General features: G+C 50.7%; 12 protein-coding genes across 12 annotated transcripts; 7 read left to right on the top strand and 5 right to left on the bottom strand.

The window, feature by feature from the left end:
- Positions 1-432: 432 nt before the first annotated feature.
- On the top strand, positions 433-2223 carry PSV08DRAFT_399733 (uncharacterized protein). The gene is made up of 3 exons (XM_014219103.2): positions 433-1450; positions 1505-1907; positions 1966-2223. The coding sequence occupies exons 1-3, from the start codon at positions 678-680 to the stop codon at positions 2119-2121; spliced, it is 1332 nt and encodes a 443-aa protein (XP_014074578.1). The 5' UTR covers positions 433-677; the 3' UTR covers positions 2122-2223.
- Positions 2224-3795: 1572 nt separating this feature from the next.
- On the bottom strand, positions 3796-4771 carry PSV08DRAFT_386093 (uncharacterized protein; the record flags this gene model as incomplete). Its single annotated transcript, XM_066093456.1, has 3 exons — positions 3796-4125; positions 4248-4415; positions 4504-4771. The coding sequence occupies 3 exons, from the start codon at positions 4769-4771 to the stop codon at positions 3821-3823; spliced, it is 741 nt and encodes a 246-aa protein (XP_065949582.1). The 3' UTR covers positions 3796-3820.
- Positions 4772-5539: 768 nt separating this feature from the next.
- On the top strand, positions 5540-7801 carry PSV08DRAFT_29890 (T-complex protein 11-domain-containing protein). The gene is made up of 2 exons (XM_014219105.2): positions 5540-6669; positions 6720-7801. The coding sequence occupies exons 1-2, from the start codon at positions 5668-5670 to the stop codon at positions 7668-7670; spliced, it is 1953 nt and encodes a 650-aa protein (XP_014074580.2). The 5' UTR covers positions 5540-5667; the 3' UTR covers positions 7671-7801.
- On the top strand, positions 7673-8089 carry PSV08DRAFT_275045 (uncharacterized protein; the record flags this gene model as incomplete). Its single annotated transcript, XM_066092531.1, has 1 exon — positions 7673-8089. A coding segment is annotated over one exon (300 nt), but the record flags the coding sequence as incomplete, so codon positions are not given.
- A 1079-nt stretch (positions 8090-9168) lies between these two features.
- On the top strand, positions 9169-11486 carry PSV08DRAFT_29885 (P-loop containing nucleoside triphosphate hydrolase protein). The gene is made up of 2 exons (XM_014219106.2): positions 9169-9521; positions 9582-11486. Exons 1-2 carry the CDS (start codon positions 9325-9327, stop codon positions 11293-11295), a joined length of 1911 nt encoding a protein of 636 aa, XP_014074581.1. The 5' UTR covers positions 9169-9324; the 3' UTR covers positions 11296-11486.
- Positions 11487-11677: 191 nt separating this feature from the next.
- PSV08DRAFT_174447 (uncharacterized protein) lies at positions 11678-12870 on the bottom strand (the record flags this gene model as incomplete). The annotated part of the gene is made up of 2 exons (XM_014219107.1): positions 11678-12586; positions 12649-12870. The coding sequence occupies 2 exons, from the start codon at positions 12868-12870 to the stop codon at positions 11678-11680; spliced, it is 1131 nt and encodes a 376-aa protein (XP_014074582.1).
- A 2085-nt stretch (positions 12871-14955) lies between these two features.
- PSV08DRAFT_359901 (uncharacterized protein) lies at positions 14956-16142 on the top strand (the record flags this gene model as incomplete). Its single annotated transcript, XM_014219108.1, has 3 exons — positions 14956-15082; positions 15132-15256; positions 15312-16142. The coding sequence occupies 3 exons, from the start codon at positions 14956-14958 to the stop codon at positions 16140-16142; spliced, it is 1083 nt and encodes a 360-aa protein (XP_014074583.1).
- Positions 16143-16456: 314 nt separating this feature from the next.
- Positions 16457-16771, bottom strand: PSV08DRAFT_244742 (uncharacterized protein; the record flags this gene model as incomplete). Its single annotated transcript, XM_014219109.1, has 1 exon — positions 16457-16771. One exon carries the CDS (start codon positions 16769-16771, stop codon positions 16457-16459), a length of 315 nt encoding a protein of 104 aa, XP_014074584.1.
- A 1129-nt stretch (positions 16772-17900) lies between these two features.
- PSV08DRAFT_407927 (carbohydrate esterase) lies at positions 17901-18902 on the top strand (the record flags this gene model as incomplete). The annotated part of the gene is made up of 1 exon (XM_014219110.1): positions 17901-18902. One exon carries the CDS (start codon positions 17901-17903, stop codon positions 18900-18902), a length of 1002 nt encoding a protein of 333 aa, XP_014074585.1.
- A 336-nt stretch (positions 18903-19238) lies between these two features.
- Positions 19239-20108, bottom strand: PSV08DRAFT_348543 (uncharacterized protein; the record flags this gene model as incomplete). Its single annotated transcript, XM_014219111.1, has 1 exon — positions 19239-20108. The coding sequence occupies one exon, from the start codon at positions 20106-20108 to the stop codon at positions 19239-19241; it is 870 nt and encodes a 289-aa protein (XP_014074586.1).
- A 1548-nt stretch (positions 20109-21656) lies between these two features.
- PSV08DRAFT_407926 (heterokaryon incompatibility protein-domain-containing protein) lies at positions 21657-24916 on the top strand. The gene is made up of 3 exons (XM_014219112.2): positions 21657-23429; positions 23477-24341; positions 24636-24916. The coding sequence occupies exons 1-3, from the start codon at positions 21883-21885 to the stop codon at positions 24780-24782; spliced, it is 2559 nt and encodes an 852-aa protein (XP_014074587.1). The 5' UTR covers positions 21657-21882; the 3' UTR covers positions 24783-24916.
- Positions 24917-24927: 11 nt separating this feature from the next.
- PSV08DRAFT_386082 (uncharacterized protein) lies at positions 24928-25569 on the bottom strand. The gene has a single exon (XM_014219113.2). The coding sequence runs from the start codon at positions 25519-25521 to the stop codon at positions 25072-25074; it is 450 nt and encodes a 149-aa protein (XP_014074588.1). The 5' UTR covers positions 25522-25569; the 3' UTR covers positions 24928-25071.
- Positions 25570-27039: the final 1470 nt, after the last annotated feature.

Below are 27039 nucleotides of genomic sequence, written 5' to 3'. Positions count from 1 at the left end.
TGCAAGTCGTCATGGCGTGCCTGTCGAGTCTCAGGCATTGCGGGCGCTGCTGGAGCGGCCATGTTGCCTACCTAGTAAGGGGACGGGGAGAATGCCAATCTTACAGAATGCGGGAATCAGAATGGGAAATGCCACACGTGGGCTGTCTTTGGCGATTGCTGGTATGCAGTGCTGTGGCGCAGGGGGCGGCGGGTGAACTTTCGTCATGCCAAGAGGGCGATCGCGATTAGGATCAGGGAAGCGGTGCGAAATTTATGGGAAGTTGCGAGGTGTAATCTACGCGTATCTGACGACGCTTATTTGCCCACTGTGTCGCGATTGTGCACACTCTTCTGGCCACTTTGCCTGCCTGTGTTGTTTATGTGCTCTGCCTACACCTGGTGAGCCCGGCCGCGTCGCCCTCTCAACACCTCCCTCCTTCTTCCTTGAAGCCGCCCCTTGGTAGCGGTCGCTGTAGCTCCAGCTTTCGGAATCCGACCCACGTCTTCCGCGTATCAGGACCGCGCGTTGTCCATTACATAGCTTCTCGGTCTCCTCCACCCCACACCTGCGGTCGCTTCTATCCCAACGCATTTTCGCCAAGAGCGCGTGCTCTGTAATAAGACAGACGTTGGGCCTGTAGTCGCCCTCCCCCTCTCGTTGCTTGGTTCACCGCCCGCACCCATCTGCCACCACCTATGCCACCAAAACGAAAGCGAACCTCGGCCGTAGACTCCGTCAAGCAAGACGCCATGGACCCCGTCCAGCCCTCTTCCCGCGATGCATCCGACGAGGGCACCGTAGACCCTGTGCTCAAGGCCGTCGCGTCCAAGAAGGAGCGCCAGGCCGACACCAATGGCACGGCCAAGCGAGTGCGTGTAGCAGACGGCCCCAATAACGGCGAGAACGACGAGGAGCGCGCCAGCAAGAAGAGCCGCCGCACATCATCATCATCGCCGGAGAGCGAGCATGGCGAGGCGGGCGAGGCCGAATCTATGCGCATGCCGCCCCCTCCAAAGGCCGGTCTGGTCGATCCCGTCGGTTACAAGACGAACCCTCCGCCCCAGGGACGGCCAGTCAGGATATACGCAGATGGTGTTTTTGACCTGTTCCACCTTGGTCACATGCGTGCACTCCAACAGGCCAAGACTGCCTTTCCAGATGTTCACCTGGTGGTCGGTGTCACGGGTAACAAGGAGACACATAAACGCAAGGGTCTGACGGTTTTGTCTGCAAGGGAGCGCGCCGAGAGCGTACGCCATTGCAAATGGGTTGATGAAGTCATTGAAGACTGCCCGTGGATCGTTACGGCCGAGTTCCTGTTGAAGCACAACATCGACTATGTTGCTCACGACGATCTGCCATACGGGGCGGACGAGGGCGATGACATCTACGGTCCTATCAAGGAGCGAGGCATGTTCCTCGTTACCCAAAGAACAGAGGGTCTCAGCACAACGGGCATCATTACCAAGTAAGAGTCTTGCTACCGCCAGTCAGGAGCTTGCTGATGTTTTTTTTCTCTTAGGATTGTACGAGATTACGACCAGTACATCGACCGCCAACTGAAGCGCGGAACGTCACGCAAGGAACTCAACGTATCGTGGCTGAAGAAGAATGAGCTCGATGTCAAGCGTACAATGGCGGAGCTGCGCGACAGCATCAAGGCCAACTGGACTACGACCGGCATAGAACTCAGCAGAGATTTCCGCCAATTCTGGCAAACAAGTAGACCAGGAAGCCCTGCTAGAACACCCACAAAGGAGCATTCGCAAGCCGAAGCTATGGATGTCTCAGGGTCCGCTCGATCGCCCTCGGCACTCTCACGACTCAGCCACCTGGATATTCCGCGTGCGAACAACCCGTCGAGAGAATCATCAGAGTTCACTGCTGGTTACAACCTTGGTCTAATTGGAGGTGTACGGTCATGGGTACGTGTTGATTTCTATATTTGGGAGAAACGAGTGAGATGCTGACATCAGACTGCAGATGGCACGTAGTCGTCGCAATTTGAACGACAGCCGGCCCCAAAGCCCCATTGACGACAGTTCAGACGAGCACGAGACCAAGAGCTCACATGAAACTCCACGTGGACGCTCCGGCAAGCAAACAAAGAGCGAGCCATCCGTGGAAACTGCTGCTTAGGAAGCGTTTACTTGCTACTTGTAATAGATGATTGCCGTCTACCTCCCTTTTTCATTTTCTCGTTATTACTACTTATCCTAATATGATGCTGTTCCCGCGCGACCAAACACGCCTTGTTCTTGTTGCATAAGACTAACAAATGAATGAGTGTCTAGCCGCGTCAAACAGATTGGACTTTTTCCACAGATTGATAGATGGCTTGTTAGTGCTCTCTTGGCTGCTAGGCAGACAAACGATTCACGTTCAACGCATCTGTTCGGCCTAATTTCTTTTTTTTCTCGCTTCGTTTGATGGTTGGTCATTGGAACTTGGGTCCAAAGACGAAACTGGAAACGGGCATCGTGTTCGGTAAATGGAGTCGAAGATACGAACAAAGAAGCCAGCGTCATTAGCGAATCACCAGCTAAAATGTGTATGTTCGTGCATACACTACACCATCTAATCAAGCCAGCACTGCTGTATTTACAAGACCTATACCTCGTTATATGACTCCAGTGCAATGACCTGTCGTTCAAGTATATCTTATCAGCACGTGGTACTAACATGATAAAGGTCATAATCCGAACAGACAGAGTCCATGCCACACTTCGCACACACCAATCTACCACCACCACCATCACACAGACCCCTGCTGGAGATCCAAACCTCCAAAGGGCCACAGACCAACGGAACCGCACAATGGAGAGAGACCCCGAACAAGCGACTCAACCCGAAAACCTTGTGCTTTGTTCGCTCATGGCAATCGCCAAGCAGCTCAAGAAGGGACGGGGAAGAGGGAAAGCGACAACATGGGGTTTGTGAATTGCTGGCTTGATTGCTCTTAATTGCTTGCACTCTGTGGTCGGGAAGATTGGCAAGTGAAAGGGTAAGTTTATTGTTGAAAGGAGAGAGAGAGAGAGTAATCAGAAGCATATATTGAGTTTTGGGCATGTGAACAACTCCCACAATACTCCATGACAGCAGCAATTCACAGCAGGGCCGCAAAAAGGACGTTTGGACGATAATCGTCATTCCTACTTGCCTCATTCGCACTTGGCTTTGTCTCATTCACTCGCCTTCACCACACATCAGTCGTTCATAATAAGAAGGAAGATTTTTTTTTACTGCGTAAAAGGGAAACAAAAAAAGAGGCGGAAAAGATGTGCACAGCGCTTTTCACCATCTCGCTGCACTGCGGCTGCCCGCCAACCCCCGTATACCCGTACGTCCGCTTCTGCGCAAAAGCCACGCAGCACCAGCCCGTCAGAGCGTGTGCAATGGGCAGTCGCATGAGTCAGACGGCGTGGGCGCGGGGACGCTGTGCGTGGTGCGTGGGCTGCCAAGGTGAAGCGTTGAGGGGGGAGAGGAGGGAGCGTGTGAGGAGGGGGGACAGAGAGCGGTGATAGGGCGAAGAGGGGGGGGGGTTCGGGAATGATGGAGTAAGATGGGGTAAGATGGGGGTAGGGGTAAGTAAAAGGAGGAAGGAGGAAGTTGGGAATTTTGGACCGGAAGGGTTGGAGGGGGCAGAGGATGGAAGCATGCATGCGGGTTTCTTTTGCAGATTGGGGTGGGGGGGGGGGGGGGTGTTGTTGCAGGAAGGAGGGGAGGGAGAAGGGGGGGGGTTGGAGAGACACGTCATGCGAGAGCGTATGTACGCAGTATGTGTCATTTTGAGCGCGTTTTTTTTTTCATGTTGGGGTGAGGCAAAAAAGGAAAACAGTTACGCAGTAAATGGGACCCGGATCCAGTTGTTGTTGGTTGTGGGTTGATGTATTATGGGATTCGGTGGTCGGGATTGCCTATTTGGGGTATGCCCTGGCTCCGCATACACCGGACAACGCGACAGAGCCATGACAAGGCCAACGTCGGCGAAACGAGAGAGGGAGAAGCGGGAGGGAATCTTGATTGTTGGTTTGCGAGGCGGGTGCGTGGGAAGGGGATCATCGGAGTAATTAATAGCCATGGAAGCATCGTAGCCAGGCACCAGATGAACGGGGCGATTTAGCGGCGTCGGGGAATGGGCGGCTGAGATGGCTAGAGTGAGGCTAAAAGAGGGAATGCATCTCGTCCGAGCATTGCCATGACGGCGCGACGACGGCGTTTAGCCGCTTGGGCGTCGGAAGCGGGCTGCAGGCAGGATTACTTACTATTCCTGTATTGCATCTTTTTCTTTCTCGCTGTCTCTCTTTCTCTCCGCGTCTTTTGGTCTGTGACATGGATTTGAACGGGCTTTGTCTCAGTCTTCTTGGCCACGCCCCCGGCAGTCGATGGAATGTATCGGCAGCCGACCGGGGAGTAGGCTTCAGCATGGCGGGCTTTTCCCTGGGTCAGCATGCGACTGCTCGCCCTGGTTTTGGTTGCGAGCAAAAGTGAGGCGGTGGTGATGCGCTCTCCGGTGCGCACGGCCAATCAGCGGGTGCCGCACGCCGTCTGGGCTGGCTGGGATGCACATCTGCTGCATCTTCCTCCCTCTCGACATCGCCGCCTCCACTGTCGGACGAGCCCTTCGAGACACACGACTGGCGACTAGCGGTGAGCGTGTTGGGATGACATGCCTTGCAGCTTCACCCTCATCCTCGTCGTCCCCGCCCCGGCCTCGACGCGGAACGCCCTGAGCCGTCGGCGGTTCTATGGCGATCGCCTCGACGGTATTGCTTTGCACATTCGACATATGGTCAGGGCATAACCACACCCGCCGTCTGTGCCTAGCCTTTAAACAAGAACGCAAGGGCACGCACCCGACTCGTATCTCAGCCTCCAGCTTGCGCAACCGAGCCCATCCCTCCCCTCCCCCCAGCCAGACCATTGCTGTTTGAAGTACGCAGCGTCATTCAATCTCCGTCGTCACCAATACCGCCGCCGCCATCATCATTTACCACCACCATCACCATCTGGCAGCTCTCCCACGCCTGCCCACACAAACACACACACACACACATCGTTACCACTACCATCAGTAGTAACACCCCTTCTTCCTGTCTGTCTCTCTATTTTCGGCTTATTTTCCGCTTTGTCTCGCTCTCTCTTTCTCTCTCTCTTGCACTTTGCTTTTCCTGCAAAGTGCTTTCCGTCCGAAGCCGTCTCTCTACGCTTCCACTCTCTTCCTTGTTGTTCTGTCGCTCTTTGTCATTGTGGATGACCTTTTTGTCCCCCTTCACTATGTCAACGCCTGTCAAGCCCTAAACTTGTATACCAACAGTCTCCGTTGACCTAGTATCTCAAGCCGGCACATGCCAACAAGGTACGACTTTCATCCGAGCACCGTCCCGCCCTTCGCGGCGCCTTTGTGCTTGTCTGACTCGGAACGTCATCTCGCTCGTTCCAGCAGGCCCCTGTTGTGCCTTGGTCAAACAACCCGCGAACACGTTTCCATTCTGTGTCTTACAAACCGCGCTGTCTTGGATAGTTTGGTGGGCTAACGACTGGCAGTCAGCGCTTGCAGCAACCTTGTGCGCTTTTCTTGAGCGTTCGCTTCCCCTCAGGACTTACCACCACTGCTTTGCCCACTCACGCGCTCGTCACGACACCGCCGACCAGCGTCACCGTACTCCCAGCACACATCATCACATGAGAACCCGACCGTCATCAATGCAGAAGAACTTTGGTGGCGTACGCCGGCGCAAGGAAATGAGTTCTCACACGCCAAAGACGAATCCCAGCACCAACCCTTCCTTTGCGTCCGAGCAGCACTATGCGTCACGGTCTGGTGCAATGGACGTCGATGCCATCGAGGTGTCACCATCGCCATGGCACGGCTCCATCTCTGGCTCAGAAGGACAGACAGTCGAAGAGCGACAAATCACGGACCAGGGTGCAAGACAGGCTAGAGACAATGTTGCCTCAAAAGAGATAGTCTCTCCATCGCCATCACGACGTTGCTATCTGATCGTACACGAAGAGCTTGCTGAGATGCTCAAAGTTATGTTAAGCGAGCAGCCAGAGACACAACCATCTGTTGAAGAGTTAGCCCAGGACTTTCTGTATGCAACACTCACACCACCCGTCACAAAGCAATCATTGAGCGAGCTAGACATGCAAAGTATCATTACCAACATCAAATTACGGCATGACGTCAACTTTGACCGAGATCTGAGCTTCCGACCAAACCTGGATGGAGCAAAAGGGCAAAAGAAGGAACGAACTGCTGACAAGTACTGGACAGCGTTGATCGCTGAACTGGAATTGTACAAGCGTTTGTTCCAGGGAACACCACCAATACCCCAAGCCAAGCTGGAACGATTTGCTCGTGGAGCGCAACGGCGGATTCCAGTCTTGTTCCAGACGATTCGAGATGTCATCAAGAGCCTCGTTCCCGACAGTGATCATTCAAGAGTAGACGAGCATCTCGATGTCCCTCTGCTGATGCAAGAGATTGAGCGTGGAATGTGTGACTTTGTTAGGCTAGCGGAATGGATTGCCCGCCTCCTCAAGGAGCATTGTGCCCCGATGCGTGATGTGTGGGTTGACGAGATGGTAGCCCTCACAAGACAGGGCGCAGCTACACAAGACTCAAAGCAGATTGTTATTGGCCTGAAGACGCTCTTTGCTATCCTCGAGGCTATGAAACTTGTGAGTTTGACAGCCTAACCTCATATCAGTAAAGACTAACCGAAATGCAGGATGTCGCCAACCACCAGATCCGAAACCTGAGGACACTGCTTATCGAAGATACAGTCAACTTTGAAAAACACTACCATCTGGAAAGATTCATGAGCGGTAGAACCAGGATCAACATCGATGCTGCAAAAAGCTGGTTCACTGCTGCTGGGGAGGAATATGTATCGCAATGTTCACCACGACCAAGGGCTGGACCCTGCTTCGAGCTTGAAGTCTTTACCCGCGCAGTCACGGCCAAGTCGCTTGGCCGAGACAGACGAGGCAATCTTCCAGAAACCTTTTTCCTCGATAACGATCGACTACATGCATTCAGAGCTGAGGTTGATGATCTGGTCATGTTTGAAGTCTGCATGGAAATGTACGTTGCAATGGCGAAGCAATTCGGATACCAGGGACCTATCACTCTCACTCTCGGCCAACAACTCCGCACCGCCCTTTCTGCCATCATGGGCGAAGCCGCTGGGTACGGAGCCCATCAGTGGATGATGAACTCGGAAGCTCTTTCGTTGGAGATTCTGCGACACGCGTCTCGTCTTGCTGGACAGCCAGATACATGTGGTTTTGACCGCATGGCTGACGCCAACCTGAGCCTACGTATGCTGTTCGTCCGCCGAACCGCTCACCATGCTGCACGTCTCGAGGCTTTGCTCCTACCACAGATTCTTGCCAACGTCGACCGCCACAGGACCTCATCGCCGGTGGATCTTTTCACCAATCTTGTTCCCATTTCAACTTCTTTGCCTCCTCTACCAAATACGTCCCGGTCTGGCGTTTCTGATGCATTTTCGCTCGCTCACCTACAGCCAGAGACTGGCAAGTTGACAGACCTTGTTAACCGCATCACACACATTATCCTACTTCACTGGCGAATCTGGGCTCCTATCGCATACGTTCCGGAAGACGCGCCACACCACTCATCCGCAGAGGAGAATGCAACATCATCACCTGCTTGATGAACACGATCCCAATAATCGTGACTGAAATGTGCTTCAGGAGCGCCTGTTCCAATCAACACAAAGGCCCGCGACTATCTGGAACCAGGCCAAATTGCGCTTCGCTTCCAACCCCCCCAATCAACAAATTTTAATGGTTCCCATGTCGACATTTCCTTGTCATTTTTCCTTTTCATGTTTCGGAGTTATTTTACAGGGAAACAAGTCTGGATGAACAAGTACGGAAAGGCTTTATATACCCGGCGCAAATTGAAATGGGTCTATGCCAGCTTTGTATACCTTTTGTTCTGTTCGTTTGTTTGTTTACGATACCACTTTTTGTTTGGCCACTTTTTCTTTCTTTCTAATTTTCAGTGTTGTTATTCGGCGACAGCGGCCAGGCAACAATGATATACGTTTTTGTAATGCAAATTTGGGTGAGTGGAACGGGCAAAGAAGTGGGAGCGCGGGGGAGCCTTTTTGTATTTTTAAACTTGATGCGATATGGTTTGGATTTTTCTTTCCACTTTTTTTTGGCTGAGCGATGGTGTTGAGTTTGATTCGAAGCGGGTCGACTGGTTGGTTGGTTCGTTTGTTTGTTCTGTTGTTTTCTTTGTATAAATGGAACTACATTTCGGAGTTTTTTTGCGCTTGTGGAATGGTGGGGTTAACTTTTCTTCTTAGAAATCTCATCTCTTGGTGCAACCGTTTTTTGCAATATGCGTCTTTGCTGAATGCTATTCTTGAAGCATTACACATGGGTTGTTTTTTGGGGTGTCTGGTAAAAAGGAGTGCATGTGTCAGGAGTGGAGACGGGGGCGGATGTTAATTAAGAATAGGTTAAGTATGTGGACGACGGGGCTGAAAGTTGTTAGCCTTGGGCTCGCCAAGCCACAGCTCCCCCACAGCTGCTGCCTACAACCACCACGTCATTGTCCCCATTGGCGGCTACCTGGTAAGGCTGTACCGGCATTTCTTTAGTTACATACATTTGTTCCAACCCTTCCTTACGGACGTACATATAGCAGTGTGACCGGGCCCGAGACTCATTACCGCGTCACCGGTGACCATGGAATCGTCGGCTTAGCTGCAGCCTTTTGCACCGCATCGACACATGCCAGTGCCAGTTGTGTGCCCTTCACCCTGCGTGCAAACCACCAACGATTCATGGCTTGACGCCCTTTCACCTTGCACTCAGCGCAGATGCAGCTCTAGCGCAGTCAGATGCGAGGGCGCTTTTGCTCTCACACCGGCGGTGATGTCAAGCCCCATGCTGTTCCATCAGCAAAAAACGCATCGGACATAGGCGACATGCATGTCGCACAGCCACTTGTTAGCTTAGGCTGCAACCGCCCTTTTTCGTCTTCAGCCAGTTAATTGCGGGGTATCAAGACTAGGCTCATCGGGGCGAATGCACCTTATGCACGTTTTCAAGTCATGTCTTAGGAGATGGTCTTGGTGGTGGCGGCCAGTATTAATATTCTGCCTTGGTTGCACCCTTTGCTCACACGCCACTTCTGAAACCTGCACTTTCAAACAACTTCACTACTTTCTTTGAGGACTCACTAGTGAAGTAGGCGCTTCTTTGGGTTGAAAGGGCTTTGAAGGGTTTACCGACAGCGGTGGCGATACTTTACTTCCCTACTACGAACTGACAACCCACCTAGCCATCGACATGGAGGGCCTCAAGGGAATGCTGCCGCAGGGCTTTGCGGAAGCAGCGATTGGCATTCCTGGCCTTGGCGCTTTTGCTCAGGTTCTAATGGGCAAGCTTGGATTCGACGTTGGACAACTAATGTCTTTCTACCTGCTGCTATTTGGTGTTTATCAAGGAGCACTGTATCTCTACAACCAAATCTACTATTATCTGCTGTAAGTGTCACACCCCCGATGCTCTCTAACACTTCACATCTAAACACCATTCTCATCTAGGAATTACGGAACTTCAGCTATTCGAATCGATGATGATGACGCTCTATACGCTCAGTTCATCACCTGGATATCGGAACAGCGCATGACGCAGCTAAGTCGAGATCTCAAGGCCTCCTCCAGGAAGCCTCGGGCCCGTTCTGACGACTCTGACGATGAGTCGGATGACGAGCCAGACAACGAGGACGTCCTTGATGAGTCAGGCGTTTTCCAGTACGACAAGTGGGCTAGCAATAGTCCCATATACTACGAGCCTAATCTTGGTAACGACAAGTTCAAGTACAACGGCTCTTACTTTCAGTTCACCAAGGACATGCAAGAGAACAAGTTTGCGCAGCGCAATGAGTATTGTCTCATCATCCGCTGCATGGGCCGAAGCACGCAGCCTATCAAGCAACTCATCGAACATGTTAAGACCTGGTCTAGCAAGAAGCCTAATAGCATGACGGAAATCTATCGTGCCGAGTCGCGACATGGAGGGTACTGGCAGATTCAGTCGACTCGTCCTTCGCGGCCTATAAGCACAGTCACTCTGGATGAAGCGCAAAAGAACAAGATTGTTGCGGATATCAACGAATATCTCCATCCTGCTACTGCGCGGTGGTATGCAGCAAGGGGCATTCCGCATCGTCGAGGGTACCTGTTCCACGGACCGCCAGGAACAGGAAAGACTTCTTTGAGCTTCGCAGCAGCTGGCATCTTCGGACTGAGCATCTACTGCGCGTCTCTGAGCGAACCCGATCTCGGCGAGTCTCAGCTCGCTTCACTCTTCAGTCTACTTCCCAGCCGATGCATTGTGCTCTTGGAAGACATTGACTCTGCAGGTATCCGACGCGAAGGATCTGGAAACGCCAACTCGAGTTTCGATTCTGACTCCAATTCTGAGGACGAGACTGAAAAGGTGTCCAAGCCACAAAAAGAGAAGGACAACGAGGAAGCAGCCAAGATCGATGAGAAAAAAGAAGAAACCACCGAGACCGAAAAGAAGAAGGTTTCTCTCCGTAGACGAATCACGCGCTCTCTCCGCACCCAGAAACCCACTACCAAGACCGACAGCGAGACAACAACTCTCGTCTCCAAAGACGACGCCTCCGAAGCAAACACCAACGTAGACTCAACCTCGGAAACCAAATCCGCCTACAAAGTCCACGTCACCGAGGACCAACCCACCAAGAGCAAAATCTCCCTCGCCGGCCTCCTTAACATCATCGACGGCGCAGCCTCAAACGAAGGCCGCGTCCTCATCATGACCACCAATTGCCCCGAAAAACTCGACCCAGCACTCATCCGCCCGGGACGCGTAGACGTCCAGATCAAATTCACTCTCGCCACCCACGCTCAGATTCAGGAAATTTTCCGTCGTATGTATAGTAACGAGGCGGATACATCTCCTACATCCACCTCTAAACCCTCTCAAACCCCCAGTACAAAGCCCGGCAATGGAAAGAAAGATGGCAATACCGAGGCAGATGAACACAAACCCACTACTCCCTTCCTGCTTCCCCGCTTCGCTTCCTTGCCTCCAGCTGAGCTTGATGAGCTGGCCAAGAAATTCGCGGATAGTCTACCCGAGAATTCATTTTCGCCCGCGGAAATCCAGGGATACCTGCTTATGCGCAAGACGGATCCCAAGGGCGCGGTCGACGAGGTTGTGGCGTGGAGGGATGGCGTGTTGGAGGCGAGGAAGAAGGGAAGGAAGGTTATTGAGTTGAAGTGATTTTTTTTTGCATTCTCTTTTCTGTTCCTTTTTCTTCTTCTTTTTACATCGGGGAAAAACAAGCATAGCGTGCAGTTTTAAAGCATTGGAGTTGGGTTTTTTTTGTTCTTGCATGGTTAATCGTCCGAGACGATGGACAAGTGGACTTTTTCGGTCATGGAAATTCGATCTGGGGAGATGGACAAGTATATCGACATGATGAGATGGAAGAAATGAAGATATAATTCGTAAGTTGATACGGCTCGAGTGGTTTTGAGAAATTTCAATTCGTTGCAAATGGCTCGTAAGCAGATTATTAAACGCCTTTTTACGCCTTCCCATCGCCCTTCATGCAATGTGAATCTCGCATAGTAATAAGATCATCATTTTGTCCGTTTTCTCTTTAATTCTCTAGCCAGTCGAGGAATTCGGGTGTAAAGTAGCTGACTACTATCGAAGCACCAGCTCGAAGGATACCCTGAGTCGCCTCTTCGGCCATCTGTCTCAATTCAAAGACACCTGCGGCGGCTGCTGCGTGAATCATGGCGTACTCGCCAGAAACCTGGTATGCTGCGATCGGCATATCCTTGCCGATTTCCTTTGCGTCACTGATAATGTCCAGGTACTGACTAGCAGGCTTGACCATGATAATGTCTGCGCCCTCGCCGATATCTCGTACAATGGCTCGTCGCGCTAGACCACGACCACCAGGAGGCAGTTGGTAGCATCTTCGGTCGCCAAATGAGGGGACAGAGCCTGCAGCGTCGCGGAAGGGGCCGTACAAGCAGCCCGAGAACTTGGCGGCGTACGACATGAGCGAGACCTGGTGTGCGATTCCGGCCTCGATGAGTCTCAGCTTAATTGCACGTATGCGGCCATCGTTCATGTCGGAAGGAGCAACACAGTGCGCACCGGCTTGCGCATATGAGAGAGCGACATCGGCGATGCGCTCCACAGACAAAGCGTTGTTCAGACTGCCGTCGTCGCGCAGGATACCGCAGTGGCCATGTGAGGTGTATTCGCACAAGCAGACGTCGGCAACAATAAACAAATCGGGGAATGCTCGTCGAAGCAGGCGGATGGCCTTGATTACAGGGCCCTTGGGGTCATCTGCATTGGTGCCGAGGGCGTCCTTTGCAGCGGGCGCGAGCGGCACGCCAAACAGAATGACCGATTTGAGGCCCTTTGCGACAAGAGGTGTAAGGTATGGCACGACCTTGTTCAGACCTCGGCGGTGGATGTTGGGAAGCGAGGGGATGAGCGTCTCTTCGTCAGGTTGATCGGAAATAAAGAGGGGAAAGATGAGCATCGACTGCGCTGTGCGTTAATTCCTGCAATGCTTTTTGGAAGCGAAAAAAGTCACTCCCAGCATACCTTGGTCAGCTGGCGCTCCGACTGCCATGCTCGCGACAAAGGGTGGCTGTATCCGCCATGCAACTGACTCTTGATGTCGCCAGTCAGGCTTACGCTCGTGGCAGCAGTGCTAGCGTAGGATCGTGTTGAGCGTGCTTCTGACACCTGCGAGCGCAGATCCGGTCGGTCTGGTCGTTCCGAGTTTCGGTATGCAATGTCTGAGACGAGCGAAGAAAAAGACATGACGGTGGCGAGGATATGGGTGTCGAGGGAATTGGTACGAAGGTGGGCGGGGCTCTGGCTGCGGTTGTAGTTTGGGGCGATCTAAAAAGGTGGCGGATATACGACGGACTTCCGAGGTGTCGGACGTTCACAACAAAAAAAAAGAGATTGTAGCAGACGAACAATTGCAATATACTAATGTCCGCAAAAGAGAACAAGAGAGCGGTAGAGCACGGGCTGAGCGGAAGTAAACTGCAGGGTCCCGAAGTTTCTGGGCACAATTTACAAAGGGCGTGGCGATACTATATGCGCATTGATTGCGAGGACGCAAAACTATGTCCGATGGCGAATGGGAGGCGCAGGATTACTCGCATCCGAATGTAGTTTAGTGAGGGATTATGTCAGATAGCCGCGGACTTCGTTCGGTGGCCGAGGCAAAGCTCGGGATAGCCTTGCCATAGCCTTACATGCATGCCTACTCTGTACTGCGACACAATAACATCTCAAGTTCTTACTTCAAACTGCGAGTATCCACTAGTATAAGCACCGTGCCAAGTGGTTCTTGGGTCCAGAGTGCACTTAGATCCTGCCTATAATGGGATCCAGCCCTCTGTCGTGCACTAAGCCTCCTCCGCTTCAGCTGAACACTCTACCCGCTCTTGTTAGATAATTAACCCCACTGGGCTTGAGTCTCGTTCTCGGTCTATGAAACCGTACCTCACAGCCCTTTCGGGCTCGCTGCAGCCATCTCATTACAGCCTGCCATTGTCGCCTGCACATGACGTAGCAACCAAGTCTGTCGTCGGATCGACAACAGCTTAGCTATGGTTGTGATTTTTTTGCCCAAGCTCCAATCGTTTCGCAACACTGGCGAATTACATGCTTGTTTAGAAGATCACATTCCTAGAGGCCTTGGTGTAGCATTGGCATGCTCCGTGGACTCGCGTACCATGCCTATCAATATCGGCAAACTTTGCTGTGGGCTATCCCTGAATACACTGATCTCCAATGCTCCTTGTCCCTGAGATCAGGCCCTGGCATCGATTCTAGTGTACCCCAACCAGAATACCCCACTTCCCAACAATCATACCCCCTGCCCCAGACAATGCTGTAGGCTAGTAAGAGTGCCCTTGAGCTCACGGGCGCTCTCTTCGAGTATCTAGAACGTACTCTACGATTAGCGCAGCGCCCTCTTCCGTTTTGCCACTGGTAGCAACACTCGATCGTTGGGCTATTTTGATGCTCTCCAAGACATTCACTTCGATCTTGAAACAGCCCGGATATCTTCTGAGAACGAGGACTTAATCCTAATTGAGCACCTTGTGCGCAGGTGGCGGCGGCGATTTCGCATATGACGGCAAGAGTATCGATAATGTTCGCTGCCACGAAAAAAGGGACTGCCTAGCCACTTGGATCGCGAAAAAAATAAACTAACAGTCTGGCGCGGAGAAGATGTCGAAAAAGCAAAGTGCAAGCCTGTACAAGTCCACCTGAATGGCATCCAAGATTCAACCACACTATTTCTCCAGCAGCCCATGGTGTTACTTATAGTGGTTACATGTGTCTTGATAGCGGCGATGTCAAATTATTCTTGCACTCCAGTAACTTCCAAAACACTTCTTCGACGATAGAAACTCATTGTTTTGATACCCCAAAGCCCGCGGAGGCTGGGGTCAGCTTCATCAGAAAAGCAATACCGTTGAGCGTAATAGGCTAACCACCCATTGGGATGAAATACAAGCTAACCATCAGAAAACGTTTACCAGCCAACCGACCTACACCATCCACTTAAATGCTTTTCCTCGCCTCGGGACCTACGCCATCACACTATAGGCGCCACTCCACACTGCGCCGGGTCTTTGTTCACGTTAGTCCCTTTAAACTGACCCTTCACACTCCCGTGCCGTGCGGTATGTGACAGCGGCGCCAACACGGGGCAGCCACGCTTCTACCCGCAGCCCGTGCCTTGATAAACATGGTCGGACAGGTACATCAAAAGCCATGCGATTTACGAGATCCGCAAAAGCGCATATAAACACCAAGCGACGCGCCAGGGGTTGCGTTTCATGGTCATCAACCTCTTGATACTTTGTTCCATCACTAGCCATGTCAGACAACCTGAAGCCCGCCATCATCGGCGTCAACATAACGTTGATCTTGCTCACTTTGCTGGCTATCAGCTGTCGTGTTGGGAGAAGGTTTCGGATGATGAGCAGCTTTAGCTGGCACGATGGTAGGTTGACCGCGAACATGTCTTGATCGGCTTTACTGACGGTTGCAAGCTCTCGCTGCATACGCAGCATTCTGTGCCATCATGCTCTCGATCATCCTGATGGCCAGCACACATATTGGTGGAGGCCTGACCCTCGATGCAATTCCACCTGAGAATATCACTCCCTTTCTCAAGGTTCGCCTCTACAGCCTCTACTTTCGTTTTCTTCTGCTAACATTATGTCAAAAAGATGGTCATGGCATCCTTGTTCTTCTACTTCATGTGCAACTGGGCTGTGAAGCATTCGTTGCTTTGCTTTTACTCGGAGCTGACTTTCGAACACTCGCATTACATATTTATATATGTGATGCACGTCTTGGCTTTCATGTTTGGTTTTTCATGCGTCATCATTGGCATCTTTCAATGTCTCCCTGTCCAGAAATTCTGGAACAACGAGATTGAAGGATTCTGCATCGACACCAACTCATACAACTACTACAACTCGATCTTCATGCTCTTGAACGATATAGTCCTCTACATCATGCCAGTAATATTTACCTGGAATGTCCATCTACACCGGTCTCACCGCATTGCCGTCAACTGCCTCTTTGCTCTAGGAGGCCTGGTCCTTGGAGCAAGTGCTGCACGTGTCTACTTCGTGGACCAGCAAGCCAAGAACCCGGATTTTCCGTTCCGCTTCGCTTCTATGATGATTTGCTCCGTCATCGAAAACCACCTTGCCGTCATCGTCTCATGCGCGCCCAACATCAAGGCACTCATCCTGCTTGCCTTCCCCAGCCTGTCGGGCAAGTTCGACAAGATTGTCAGCGATGGCGATGCCTACCGCCGCAAGTACAAGAACGGCTACAAAAGCAACGATTCCGCTACTCTCGATGTGGAGTCCTCTGGAATCGTGAAGATGAAGGACGTAGAGGTCAAAGTCGAGAAGCCCGAGAGACCTGGTTTCTTCTCGAGTGGAAGCTCAAAAAGTGGGAAGACTAAGGATCAGTGGTGGCTTGCGCCAAATAGTTGGGCTGTCGAGTCTACAACTACCACTATTACATCTTCAAACCAGAACTAAGGGCTTAGTACGTCGGGGACATGTCATGTTTAAAGACCGGCCTTCTCGTAAACGTGGTAATGCAAGTTCATTGTATCTTCTTCTAATGTCATAGTCGGCTACTCATAAAGCGAAAAAGAGCTTTTCGTCTCTCATTACGCCTTCTCCCTGAATGTTCTTACAATCCAAAATCACCCGTTTACCGATATTAACAACCCTTTCCTAATGCATTACCCGCCCATTACGCCCGTTGTTGTACATATTACCGACCATGTTTCCTGCGTCTATTAGTGGCATTGACGTTTCCCGTCCCACATGCCGTGACACTTCTGAGTTCACTGGTACTTGACTTCCGCACCCTCCTCCGGCTCACGTTTCCGTCTCTTTTCACTCTTTTTCCCAAAACACAACCACCCGCTGATAGCCGCACGCAGTCGTTTCCACAATGATTCTCTCGAAGTACCATCCCTTGTAGTCGTGATAGTGACGGTAGGTGGCCGGGGCAGCGCCGTAATGCTTAAATCGGACGCATCTTGCACATTAACCAGGGCTGCGCTCTGGGGGCGGTTGGAGCTTGTAGCCGGGTTTGAAGCAGGCTCATGGTAGTCATGGAACAGAATAGAGTTTATTGGGAGATGGCGCGACTGCATTTTTTTGATGGCTTTGACTGGAAGGAAATTGTTGGACAGAAAAAAAAAAGACGAGGACCTTGCTTGTCGGACGGTGTTGCCTCACAGACTTGATGCAGTTAAGGTTTTACTTGACACTGACAAATGGTTGCGCAATAAGGGGTAAGATGCTCATGGAAAGCGGTATTATAGGTGGCGCGTCATTGTTTGGACAGCCAAGCACCCATTGTTGTGCAAACGGTGGTGAAGGTGAAAGTGAAAGTGAAGACGAAGGCGACGGCTAACCCATCATTAGTGTATTACGCACCCAGCCTAATCGGTCTTTTAGAGTAAGGCTCCGGTCTCCCTATATGGGTCGTTTTATACGAGTTAGATTGCAGGGGTGGCTTGTGTTTCGATATCCGCTAGTGATTACAGAGAAGAATATCGGTCGGAGCAAATGAAAGCTACGATGATGTGGGAATTGGGCGATGAAGTAAATGCCTCCGATCTCCCAGAACCTCGGACAGAGGCGGAGTGGACATTAATTGTGGAAATTGAGCAAGCCAAGAGCGGAAGAAATTAGGCAATTGCTCGGCATGACATGGTTCGCTCGAATCCATGACTAGGAAGTGTCAGATTTTAATAGGGTTGCGTACGTATACGCAAGCCTATAAACACGATGAAGTATATTCTAGCGGTTATACTTACAAGAAGACGCGTTGTCTGTCAACAATGACATCTTAGTCTGACACGCTGACTACCTATATGCATCTACCGTTGTAGTAAACAACCTAAGCATGGACACATCCCCCATGATTCCCGTTCGCGCGTTTCCGGATACGGTTGCTTCGGCGATTTAACGATGAGATTTCCCCAGATTTTCCCGAAGACGGAGCGGAACCCCTTGTGCCACCAATCATCCGCCGGCCTCGTTGATTTAGCCACGCCACCATGCTCAGCATCGAGTTCATGCGTACTATGTAGGCAATCCTTACTCTAATAGTCCGGCCGAGACCTGGCTCGCAAGCGTAGTGAGAACGGATGAACTGTAAATCCCAATCTAGTCCTGTTCCTAAATCTAGGCCAAACTGTAATATGATAGTATAAGTATGTGCCGGCCTTGCTCGAGAGTTTAACCCTGTGTGCAAAGCATCACTAATCCAACATCATGAGATCGCACATTTCCTTGTCTGCCGTCCTAGTCTGTGTCCTCGGAGTCGTTTCCGCCGACAAGCAAGTGCGCACGAAACCGGACCAAGGAGCCTTAGTCGTCGATGCATCAGGCGCATATCCCAACAGCTACCTTAACATCAGTGCCGCCGTAGCGGGCCTCCACAACAAGACGGACGCCCAGAAGATCTTCATCTTCCCCGGCACATATACCGAGCAAGTCTACATACGCCAGCTCGCAGGCCCCCTAACAATCCAAGGCTACACCAATGACTCCACTACCTACAAGAAGAACCAAGTCACCCTCACCTACAACCTCTCGCGCAAAACCCCCGGTCTAGCCAACAACGACGCAACATCGACCCTCCGCCTCTGGACCTCCAACGTCAAACTCTACAACCTCAATATCGCCAACACCTTCGGCGCCGGCTCCCAAGCCCTCGCGCTCAGCGCCCAAAACACAAACCAAGGCTTCTACGGCTGCCAATTCACCGGCTACCAAGACACCATTTACGCCAATGAAGGCCGTCAAATCTACGCCAAATCCTTTGTAAACGGCGCCGTGGATTTCATCTTCGGGCTCCACGCCGTCGCCTTCTTCAACAAACTGGACATTGAAACCATCGGCACTGGCTTCATCGTCGCAAACGGCCGTGACTCGGAGGAAAACAAGAGTTTCTACGTCTTCAACAAGGTCAATGTTACTGGGTCCAGTGGTCCTGGCTCGGTTGATCTGGGACGCCCCTGGAGGCCGTTTAGCAGGGTTCTTTTCCAGCAGAGTTACCTGGGTGACGTGGTGACGCCACGGGGATGGTCGGAGTGGGACAATGTGCAGAGTACGGCCAATGTTAGTTTTCAAGAGTATCGGAATTTCGGGCCTGGAGCGAATACTTCGGCGAGGGTGAGCTGGAGTTCACAAGCTAGTGCGCCGGTTAAGGCGTCGGATTTGTTTGGGAGCACTTTTGACAAGGAGAATTGGGTGGATGTTGATTATTTGTAAATACTTTTTCATGAAAGGGGGACTAGTGTATATATGATTGGTTTACGGGCTACGGTAAATGAGATTAGTGCTATTTTCTCCAGCTGCTTTGGCAGATTCTCATGTGCAAATAACTATGTAGTGCTATTCTCAGTTGGCGCAAACTCGTCCGACCTCACCCTGGGACACATCCTCCAAGGTACATCCTCAGGCCATGACGGCCACAACGTGCTGCTTGGCAAGGTGCGCAGCGTGAAGAAGCCCGCATCTTTCAGCCTGTCGTGTAGCTCGCCCTATATCTCTGGAACCAGTTTGATGCTAGGAAATGGCCGAAAGCTATGTCGGTGCCAATTGAACTTAGTATGCAACAGCTGGGAGGGGTAACCCACTCCGCCAGGTCCCATGTCTATGTTTGCAATGATAATAGTGAACTTCCCAATCAGTAGTCTTATCAGAATCCATGAGTCTGAGAAGATCCTTAAGACCGTGCCTCTTACTTCGTTCGATCGGGTCCACCCAGTCGGAGAAAAGGTCATCGAGGTGCACAACTGCCTTTCGCTTCAAACCTTGCTTCCTGAAATGAGCAAAGTTGTGCTCAGATGCAGCTCGCCAGATCATGACCGCCTCTTTCAATGTATCTTGGATGTGAGCCATGTTTACACCAAGGTGTCGCCCGCCGCACCCGGGAAAGGGGGAGGATATGTGGTCGACGTGAAGATGGAAATGCGCATACCTGAAGGATGTCAGGCCAGCAAGGACGGTACTCTGTATCTCTGATAGTGATGCGTTGCCATTCTCATTGACGTCGGAAACCAGTTTGCGGAAATTCATGTCAGGCATGATGGGGATGGAGGCCGTAGCGCGGGCTTCGAGCATGGAGCGCGCCTCGGCGGTGATCTGCTTACACAAAGAAAGTATGCTTAAACCTTCGCAGAGGGGTACTTCTGGATTTGGAGGACTGACAATGAGGACGTTTTTTGCAGCGTCATCACTCAAATTTAGCACGTACTCGGTGATGAGATTGCGGATCTCACGTGGAAAGCGCAGCAGAAGATTCTTCTGCATCTGCTCGCTTTCGTTGTCTTTCCCCATGGATCCGAAACGTACTTGAGATTGGCGTGTCACCTGAACTGCCTTGTCGGCCTCTTCCCACTTGATTTCAGGGTACATATAGATCCTACTTCCAAAATCGGGAATTTCATGGTAGGAAGGACGACCGGAGTTCATGGTGTTGGTACAGGGTTGTGTTAAGTCCGAATGTAATCAAAGGCTGACAGTATCTTCTCTTGAGAAATTATTGGGCGTACCGAGATGATAAACTTTGGAGAGATGAAAAGCTGAATCTCAATTTCTAATATGTTGAGGAATGGTTCGATAGAGAGGAACCTTTATAATAAGCTGTGGATCAAGTTCTCGATAAAGAGCAATCAAGGTAGGAGAAAGTTCTGTATACACTCAGAACCATTGTTAGTGCACGACTTGCTCTTTTGAAAGTTGCTAAAGAATTTTCGTGTATCGAATTTATGAGTGAGGTTCATACATTCACATGAAAGGAACGATGTGAAGGCAGCCGTCAGCCCACTTCAAAGACACTGTGAATGTATGAAGGCTGTTGAAGGTTGTCAATGCAACGAACGTTAACCCCTTGTGGTATTATTCCATATACTTCTACTTTATTCAGTCACCCCTGTCCGTTCGCGACTCTTCGCGTTCATACAAAAATTAGAAGGTTAACGTAGAAGGACGATCTCTGACTTGTATCCTCACAATACTTTAGGCTCACTTCGACATGAAGATGTGCATGCCGGAAGCTCTGTCGTCTGCAATAGATCATCCCTGTAACAGGCCCTGGCCTTTGGATCACATAAGCGACTCTTGGAATGCATACTAAGCTTGCATTACTGCTGGCACAGTCAGCATGTATTCTAATGTAAAGAATCTCTATCTTAGTACACTAAATCGTTACTGTGCAGCCTAGAATAGATGTGGCGCATGCTCCCAGCTTTGTAGAAGCATCTACGCGTATGTTGAGTAAGTGCGTGCAGCGACCATAACAACAATTGCCTGAACTGCCTTTGTGCTCATTGTCGTGCTCGCTCCCACTCAGCAGTGATCATGCATCCGGTCTTGCCTTGTGGTGATTATCTACTAGGTGACCGTGTTTGTGACAAGTTTGTACGCCGTCTCGAATAGCAAGAGTCGAATGCATAGAGCCGAAAGAGCTGCCAATACGTTCGCGTGGAGACAGCGCAGTGCACTTTGGAATACGTAAGTGACTGCAGTAAAGCAAGCCGAGGGTGGATACAGTCGACTGCACGCTGCGTAGCACTCGCAGGTCGTCGCATGCTTCAAGGAGTCAGCGCTGGATGGAGGCATTCGTCATGCCATATTGCGCTGTGGTGGCAGTGATGTTACTACTAGTCGTGGCTGCGCATTGATCGACTTGCGAGGTCAGGGTGTTTCTCGCAAAGAGTCAGCGTGCTGCACCGACTGCTGAAGCTTTGCCATCCCTCTCACAAAAGTCAGCCGTTGTCCCCTTGCAAATGCAATTGGAGCGAAGCTACACGCAAGCCTATGCGTTAATTCCTGTTGCTCTTCTATTTTCTATATCGTGCATCACACCACAAGCGAGGGCTGCTGTCCTGATTGCAGTTGTGGCTTAGCTGCTTCCTTCGCGCGATTAGTACTAGTACTAGTAGTGTATGACTTGTCAGCCCTGCTTCAGCCTCACGGCGTGGCATAGTAGGCTGCGCTTGCCGCTCTGAACGCTCGAGTGACAGCTTAGCCTTACCACCAGCATTCTAATCTGTAGCTTGCTTGCAACTCTGTTTCTTCTTACGCTGTACTCCACACTATCCTATCGCTTTCACAACACACTGGACAGGTGGATTACCTATACCTACGGCGACCAGGGCGCTTCGCAACACCGAGTCCTTCAGCTGGCCTCGAGGCTACGAGATCTTCCTCTGCCGCTCGCGCACACAGAACGTACCCCAATTCAATGCGATTGCTGCACATCGCAATCGACGGGAGGCTCAGATGGGCGGAGGAATACATTGGTAACGAGAAGGTTCCCGACTATGCAATCCTCTCGCACACTTGGGGGGAGCAGGAGGTGATCTTTGATGACCTAAAGAACCTCGACAATGCAGACGACACTGGTGCCAGGCGCAAGGCGGGTTGGGACAAAATTGATTTCTGCGCGCAACAGACAAAGCGAGACGGTCTGGACTACTTCTGGGTTGACACTTGCTGCATCGACAAGTCGAACAGCCAAGAGCTCCAGGAAACGATCAACTCCATGTTTCGCTGGTATCAGAACGCGAAGAAGTGCTATGTGTATCTTTCAGATGTTAAATGCAGCACTACTGATGCATACAGTGAAGTGGGCCGAAGGTGGAAACCGGCCTTCAGGAAGAGCAGGTGGTTTACCAGAGGCTGGACACTGCAGGAACTGCTTGCTCCTGCATCAGTTGCTTTCTACTCGAAAGAGGGAGAGCTTCTTGGGGACAAGCAGTCCCTGAAAGACACCATACACGAGATCACAGGCATACCTGTTACAGCTCTGTCAGGGACTAGACTGTCTGACTTTAGCGTAGACGACCGTTTCTCCTGGGCGGAACAACGCCAGACAACGCGCGAAGAAGACATCGCGTACTGTCTGTTAGGCATCTTTGACATCTGCATGCCATTGCTATATACGGAAGGCAAAGACAAAGCGATAGAACGATTGCGGCGTAAGATACAAAAGTCCACGAAAGACATTGAAGAGAGGCTTGGCGAAATCTGCAGCTGGCTCTCTGCGCCTGATCCATCTACAAACTACTACAAAGCCCACAAAGAGCGGCAGGCCGAGACTGGACTCTGGTTGCTACAGAATTCAAGGTTCACGGAGTGGAAGAAGAGTGCTGCGTCGCGACTGTGGCTTTATGGGATTCCAGGATGCGGAAAGACTATCCTAAGCTCTACCATCGTCGAGTATCTGCTGCAGCACTGCCATAAGGACGCTGAGATGGTGACGGTGTACTTCTATTTCGACTTTAAAGATAAACAGAAGCAGGATCTAGAGCTAATGCTCCGCTCGTTGCTCTCACAGCTGCTGCAGCGTTCGTCTATAATGCCTAAGGGCGTTAACGCATTGTTCTTAGCTTGTAATAACGGACAACGACAGCCATCATCGCACGAGCTTCTAGAGGTAATACCACAGGCAATGCAACAGTTCACACACGTCTACGTTGTTCTTGACGCGCTTGATGAGTGTACACAACGCCTAGAGTTGATGGATGCACTTGAGACTATGGCTAGACGGCAACTTGACAGCGTGCATCTGCTTATGACAAGCCGGAAAGAGCGGGATATTGAGAGTTCTTTAGTAAGCTACGTCAAGGAAGAGGACACTATCTGTCTTCAGAGGGATGTAGTAGATGAGGATATACAACGATACGTTCAACAACGGCTATCTAATGACAAGACTTTGACGAAATGGAACAAGGACGTTGCTATCAGGCAAGAGATTGAGGCTGCCCTGATGCACGGAGCTCAAGGGATGTACGTGTCTTCACCCACTTTGTGTATAGCTAAAGTTAACAAGGCAGGTTTCGATGGGCTGTATGCCAGCTCGACACACTAGGAAAGTGTTGCAATCGAGCGATGCTGCGCAAATCTCTTGCCACTCTGCCGCGAACGCTAGATCAGACATACGAACGCATTCTCTGCACGATAAGCGAGGAACACTGTAAGTATGCGATACGCATTCTACAGTGGCTAACATTCTCTGCGCGGCCGCTATCAGTTAAGGAGGTCGCTGAAGTTGTTGCTATCGATGTGGCGCGAGATCCGGCGTTCGACCGCGATGAAGTGTTAGAGGACCCGTTCGAAGCGCTGAACATCTGCTCTAGTCTCGTCACTATTACAACGAGCGAGGCAGAGGGAAGATCAAGACCTGAAGAGTGCATCATTGCTTTGGCGCACTATTCTGTCCAGGAGTACCTCGTGTCGGAGAGAATCAAGCAAGGACAGGCAAAGCTGTATAGCATGCAAGAATCTGAATGCCAAAACACGATAATGAAGGGCTCTTTGATGTATCTGCTCCAGTTCCAGCAGCCCTTGTCGACAGAGGTTCTCAACGCATCAGCGCTCGCAAGGTACACAGCTGAGTTCTGGATCAGTCATCTTCAAAAGACAAGGGACGAGACAGAAGGGAGTCAACTTGCGATAATTCTGATGTCATCTGACAACCCTGCATATCTTAACTGGATCAAACTATACGATCCAGACATGTATTCGGGACCAGACCTAGGGAAAAGTTTAGGAGACATAGCGACGCCACTATACTATGCAGCTTCGTTCGGCTTGAATACAATTACAGGACTACTACTTGAAAAAGGCGCTGACGTTAACGCGCAGGGTGGAGTCTATGGCAATGCACTACATGCAGCTTCAGAAGGAGGCCACGAGCAGGTGGTTAAGACGCTGCTTAACAAAGGCGCCAACGTTAACGCGCAGGGTAGACGCTACGGCAATGCACTATATACAGCTTCACTTAGAGGCTACGAGCAGGTAGTTAAGATGCTGCTTAACAAAGGCGCCGACGTTAACGCGCAGGGTGGACGCTACAGCAACGCACTACAGGCAGCTTCACTTAGAGGCCACGAGCAGGTAGTCAAGATGCTGCTCGACAAAGGCGCCGACGTTAACGCGCAGGGTGGATACTACGGCAATGTACTACAGGCAGCTTCATCTAAAGGCCACGAGCAGGTAGTTAAGATACTGCTTAATGAAGGCGCCGACATTAACGCGCAGGGTGGAGCCTACGGCAACGCACTACAGGCAGCTTTATCTGAAGGCCACAAGCAGGTGGTCAAGATGCTGCTTGACGCAGGTGCTCGTCAAGCTCAGTAAGATGATGTTGTTTTGAGGGCCCAATAGCTTTGCTTAGACACCTAGCAACATCCCTCCCTGGGAGGCCGAAATCCTTCTGAGCCGGAATTAGCCATTCGGAGCGCGAGAAATTGGGGATCACAGGCACGACCTCATGTGGGAGTGGCTTATGCTGGCTCACAAGGTTTTCGGGGACGTAAGGAGGGACGTTAAGCATTTCAAGTCAGCGCAGCAGATAAAGCATCACCCAGCAGAGCGTGACTCAAAGCCGTTAGCATGTGCCACACCTGTTTATAGACCGCACAAGGCACTAGTCACTCAAAGCATGGTACCAGTTAGACATAGTCTGCCGGATTTGATGATTAGAGTCCAAGGGCGCATCAATGTCCACCATCCGAGTTTTGTACCCCTCTGATTCTGCTTCACTATGAGGCGGACCAAATTGTTTCGGTCCTCCAAGAGCCCTAATGTAGCAGTAGCATTCCCACATCATCATGCCAGATTCCATGAAATGGCAGATCCGTGGTGAAAGCTGTCGCTCCTGGAGGCACCATCCACGGGCTCCAAGCTCCCCTCCTTCCAGAAAGCCCTTGAATATAGACTGCGAGTCTTTCCATCTTCGTGAATTGAAGGAGTCAGCAACCCAGCCAGTGGATGAGAGATCTTCTGTAAAGCCGCATCCAGACCAGAGAGGGTGGTCAACGGATTCTCTAATATTGACGGATATAGTGCAGAACGTGTAGCGATAGATGCGAGCCATTTGCTTTGATTGTATCTCCCAGTCTTCTTTGGAGTCATTTGAGAGGATTAGTGTTGCAGTTAAAATAATTGATGTTGATTGATGACCATTCGTACCTGCATAATGCAGATGGAATCGATCCAGAGATATTGAGCACCTGACCATCGACAGGCCCCAAGCGCGAACTTAAACGTCTTTGATAGCTTCTCTACTTCGATTTCTTTTCTGACAAAGAACACTCGGTCGTCTGAATGTCCAACTGGTTAAGTACGTGACGTGAAGGCCATCTGTGACTCAGTGCTATGTATCTCTTGACATTTTGAATTCATTGGTGATGACTAAACGAGGTGCCAGGGGTTCTATAGCACTGCCAACATCGATGAGGCGTTCTGGTAGGAATGCCTCGAAACTAGGCTTGATCCTATTATTGCACGCGTTGTGGTCATTGAGACAACGTTGCAGCCAGTCCTTTGGTTCATTTGGATAAGAATATTTGAATGTGCCTCCATCTATTAGCATCGACGGGTGGATAACTTCAACTGGTGGATAATTCGTAGCTTCTTCGGATGCATAGGGCCCATATGTATCCATAGCAGGACGGAGGGCCTGCATATTCGAAAATGAAGTCATGTACGAATAGGCTAAGCCCCGACCGATAACTGATTTTAGAACGTGTCTTCGCTCTTGTGAGAAGTTCTTTCCAAGATGGTATAGGCGCCCCCCAATATACTACGGGCAGGTTAGGTTCGATGTTGGAAAGGTGCTATAGAATCATTTTACGACGCTCACCGTGTAATTCGCTGATGCACATGAACGCTTGCGATTAGGTTAGTTCTAGTACTAAAAGAAGGGGAATAGTTTGAAATTTTTGGAAGAGGGGTAAAAGGATGTTGCCTAGACTTAGTCAGCGGTTTGTGATCGTTCTTGCGCTCAATATATCAATCAACATATTGATGCCTGATTGGTGCAGTAAAATGGCATACAACGACAAACTACATACTTCTAGCTCGCTACTGCCAACAGGGAGGAGGACCGGCCCGCTCCATCCATAATCTTATAGGCTAGCGAATCCTAGTTTTTCAGGGAGTTGAGTTAATTAACGGGAGGCAAGGCTAAGGCTGAGGTTTAGGCGGGGACACCTGATACTTGTTTGTTGACTAACTTAAAGTCAGGCCGGCTAAGTCCTTGTGCTGCTCCCGATCATCAGCCAAATTTACTATCTTTCGGAGCGCGTGCGTGATACCTGGAGCTCTAATTAGATTGGCAATCAGCTACACGCAGAGTTGTTCTACATAAGCAGAGTTTAGTATTTCTAGCATAAGTCTATTCGCGATAGCGCGCGTAACGCTGCTAATAGCTTCTAAGCATTACAAGAGGGCTCTAGACTTAGATAAAACTATCTGATAAAAATCTAGAATAAAAAATACTGAGAAGTAGCGCTGTAGAAGAACACCCCTCTTATGTGCTTAAAAAACGAGAAACAATAAATGAAGCCTAAAAGTAATAACGCAAAGCTGATTTTTTCTTAAAGAAAGGTAA

This window comes from Bipolaris maydis, assembly GCF_028858645.1.
Source record: "Bipolaris maydis strain C4 unplaced genomic scaffold PSV08scaffold_3, whole genome shotgun sequence".
Classification (NCBI taxonomy): domain Eukaryota; kingdom Fungi; phylum Ascomycota; class Dothideomycetes; order Pleosporales; family Pleosporaceae; genus Bipolaris; species Bipolaris maydis.
This window is presented reverse-complemented; position numbering and strand designations above follow the sequence as displayed.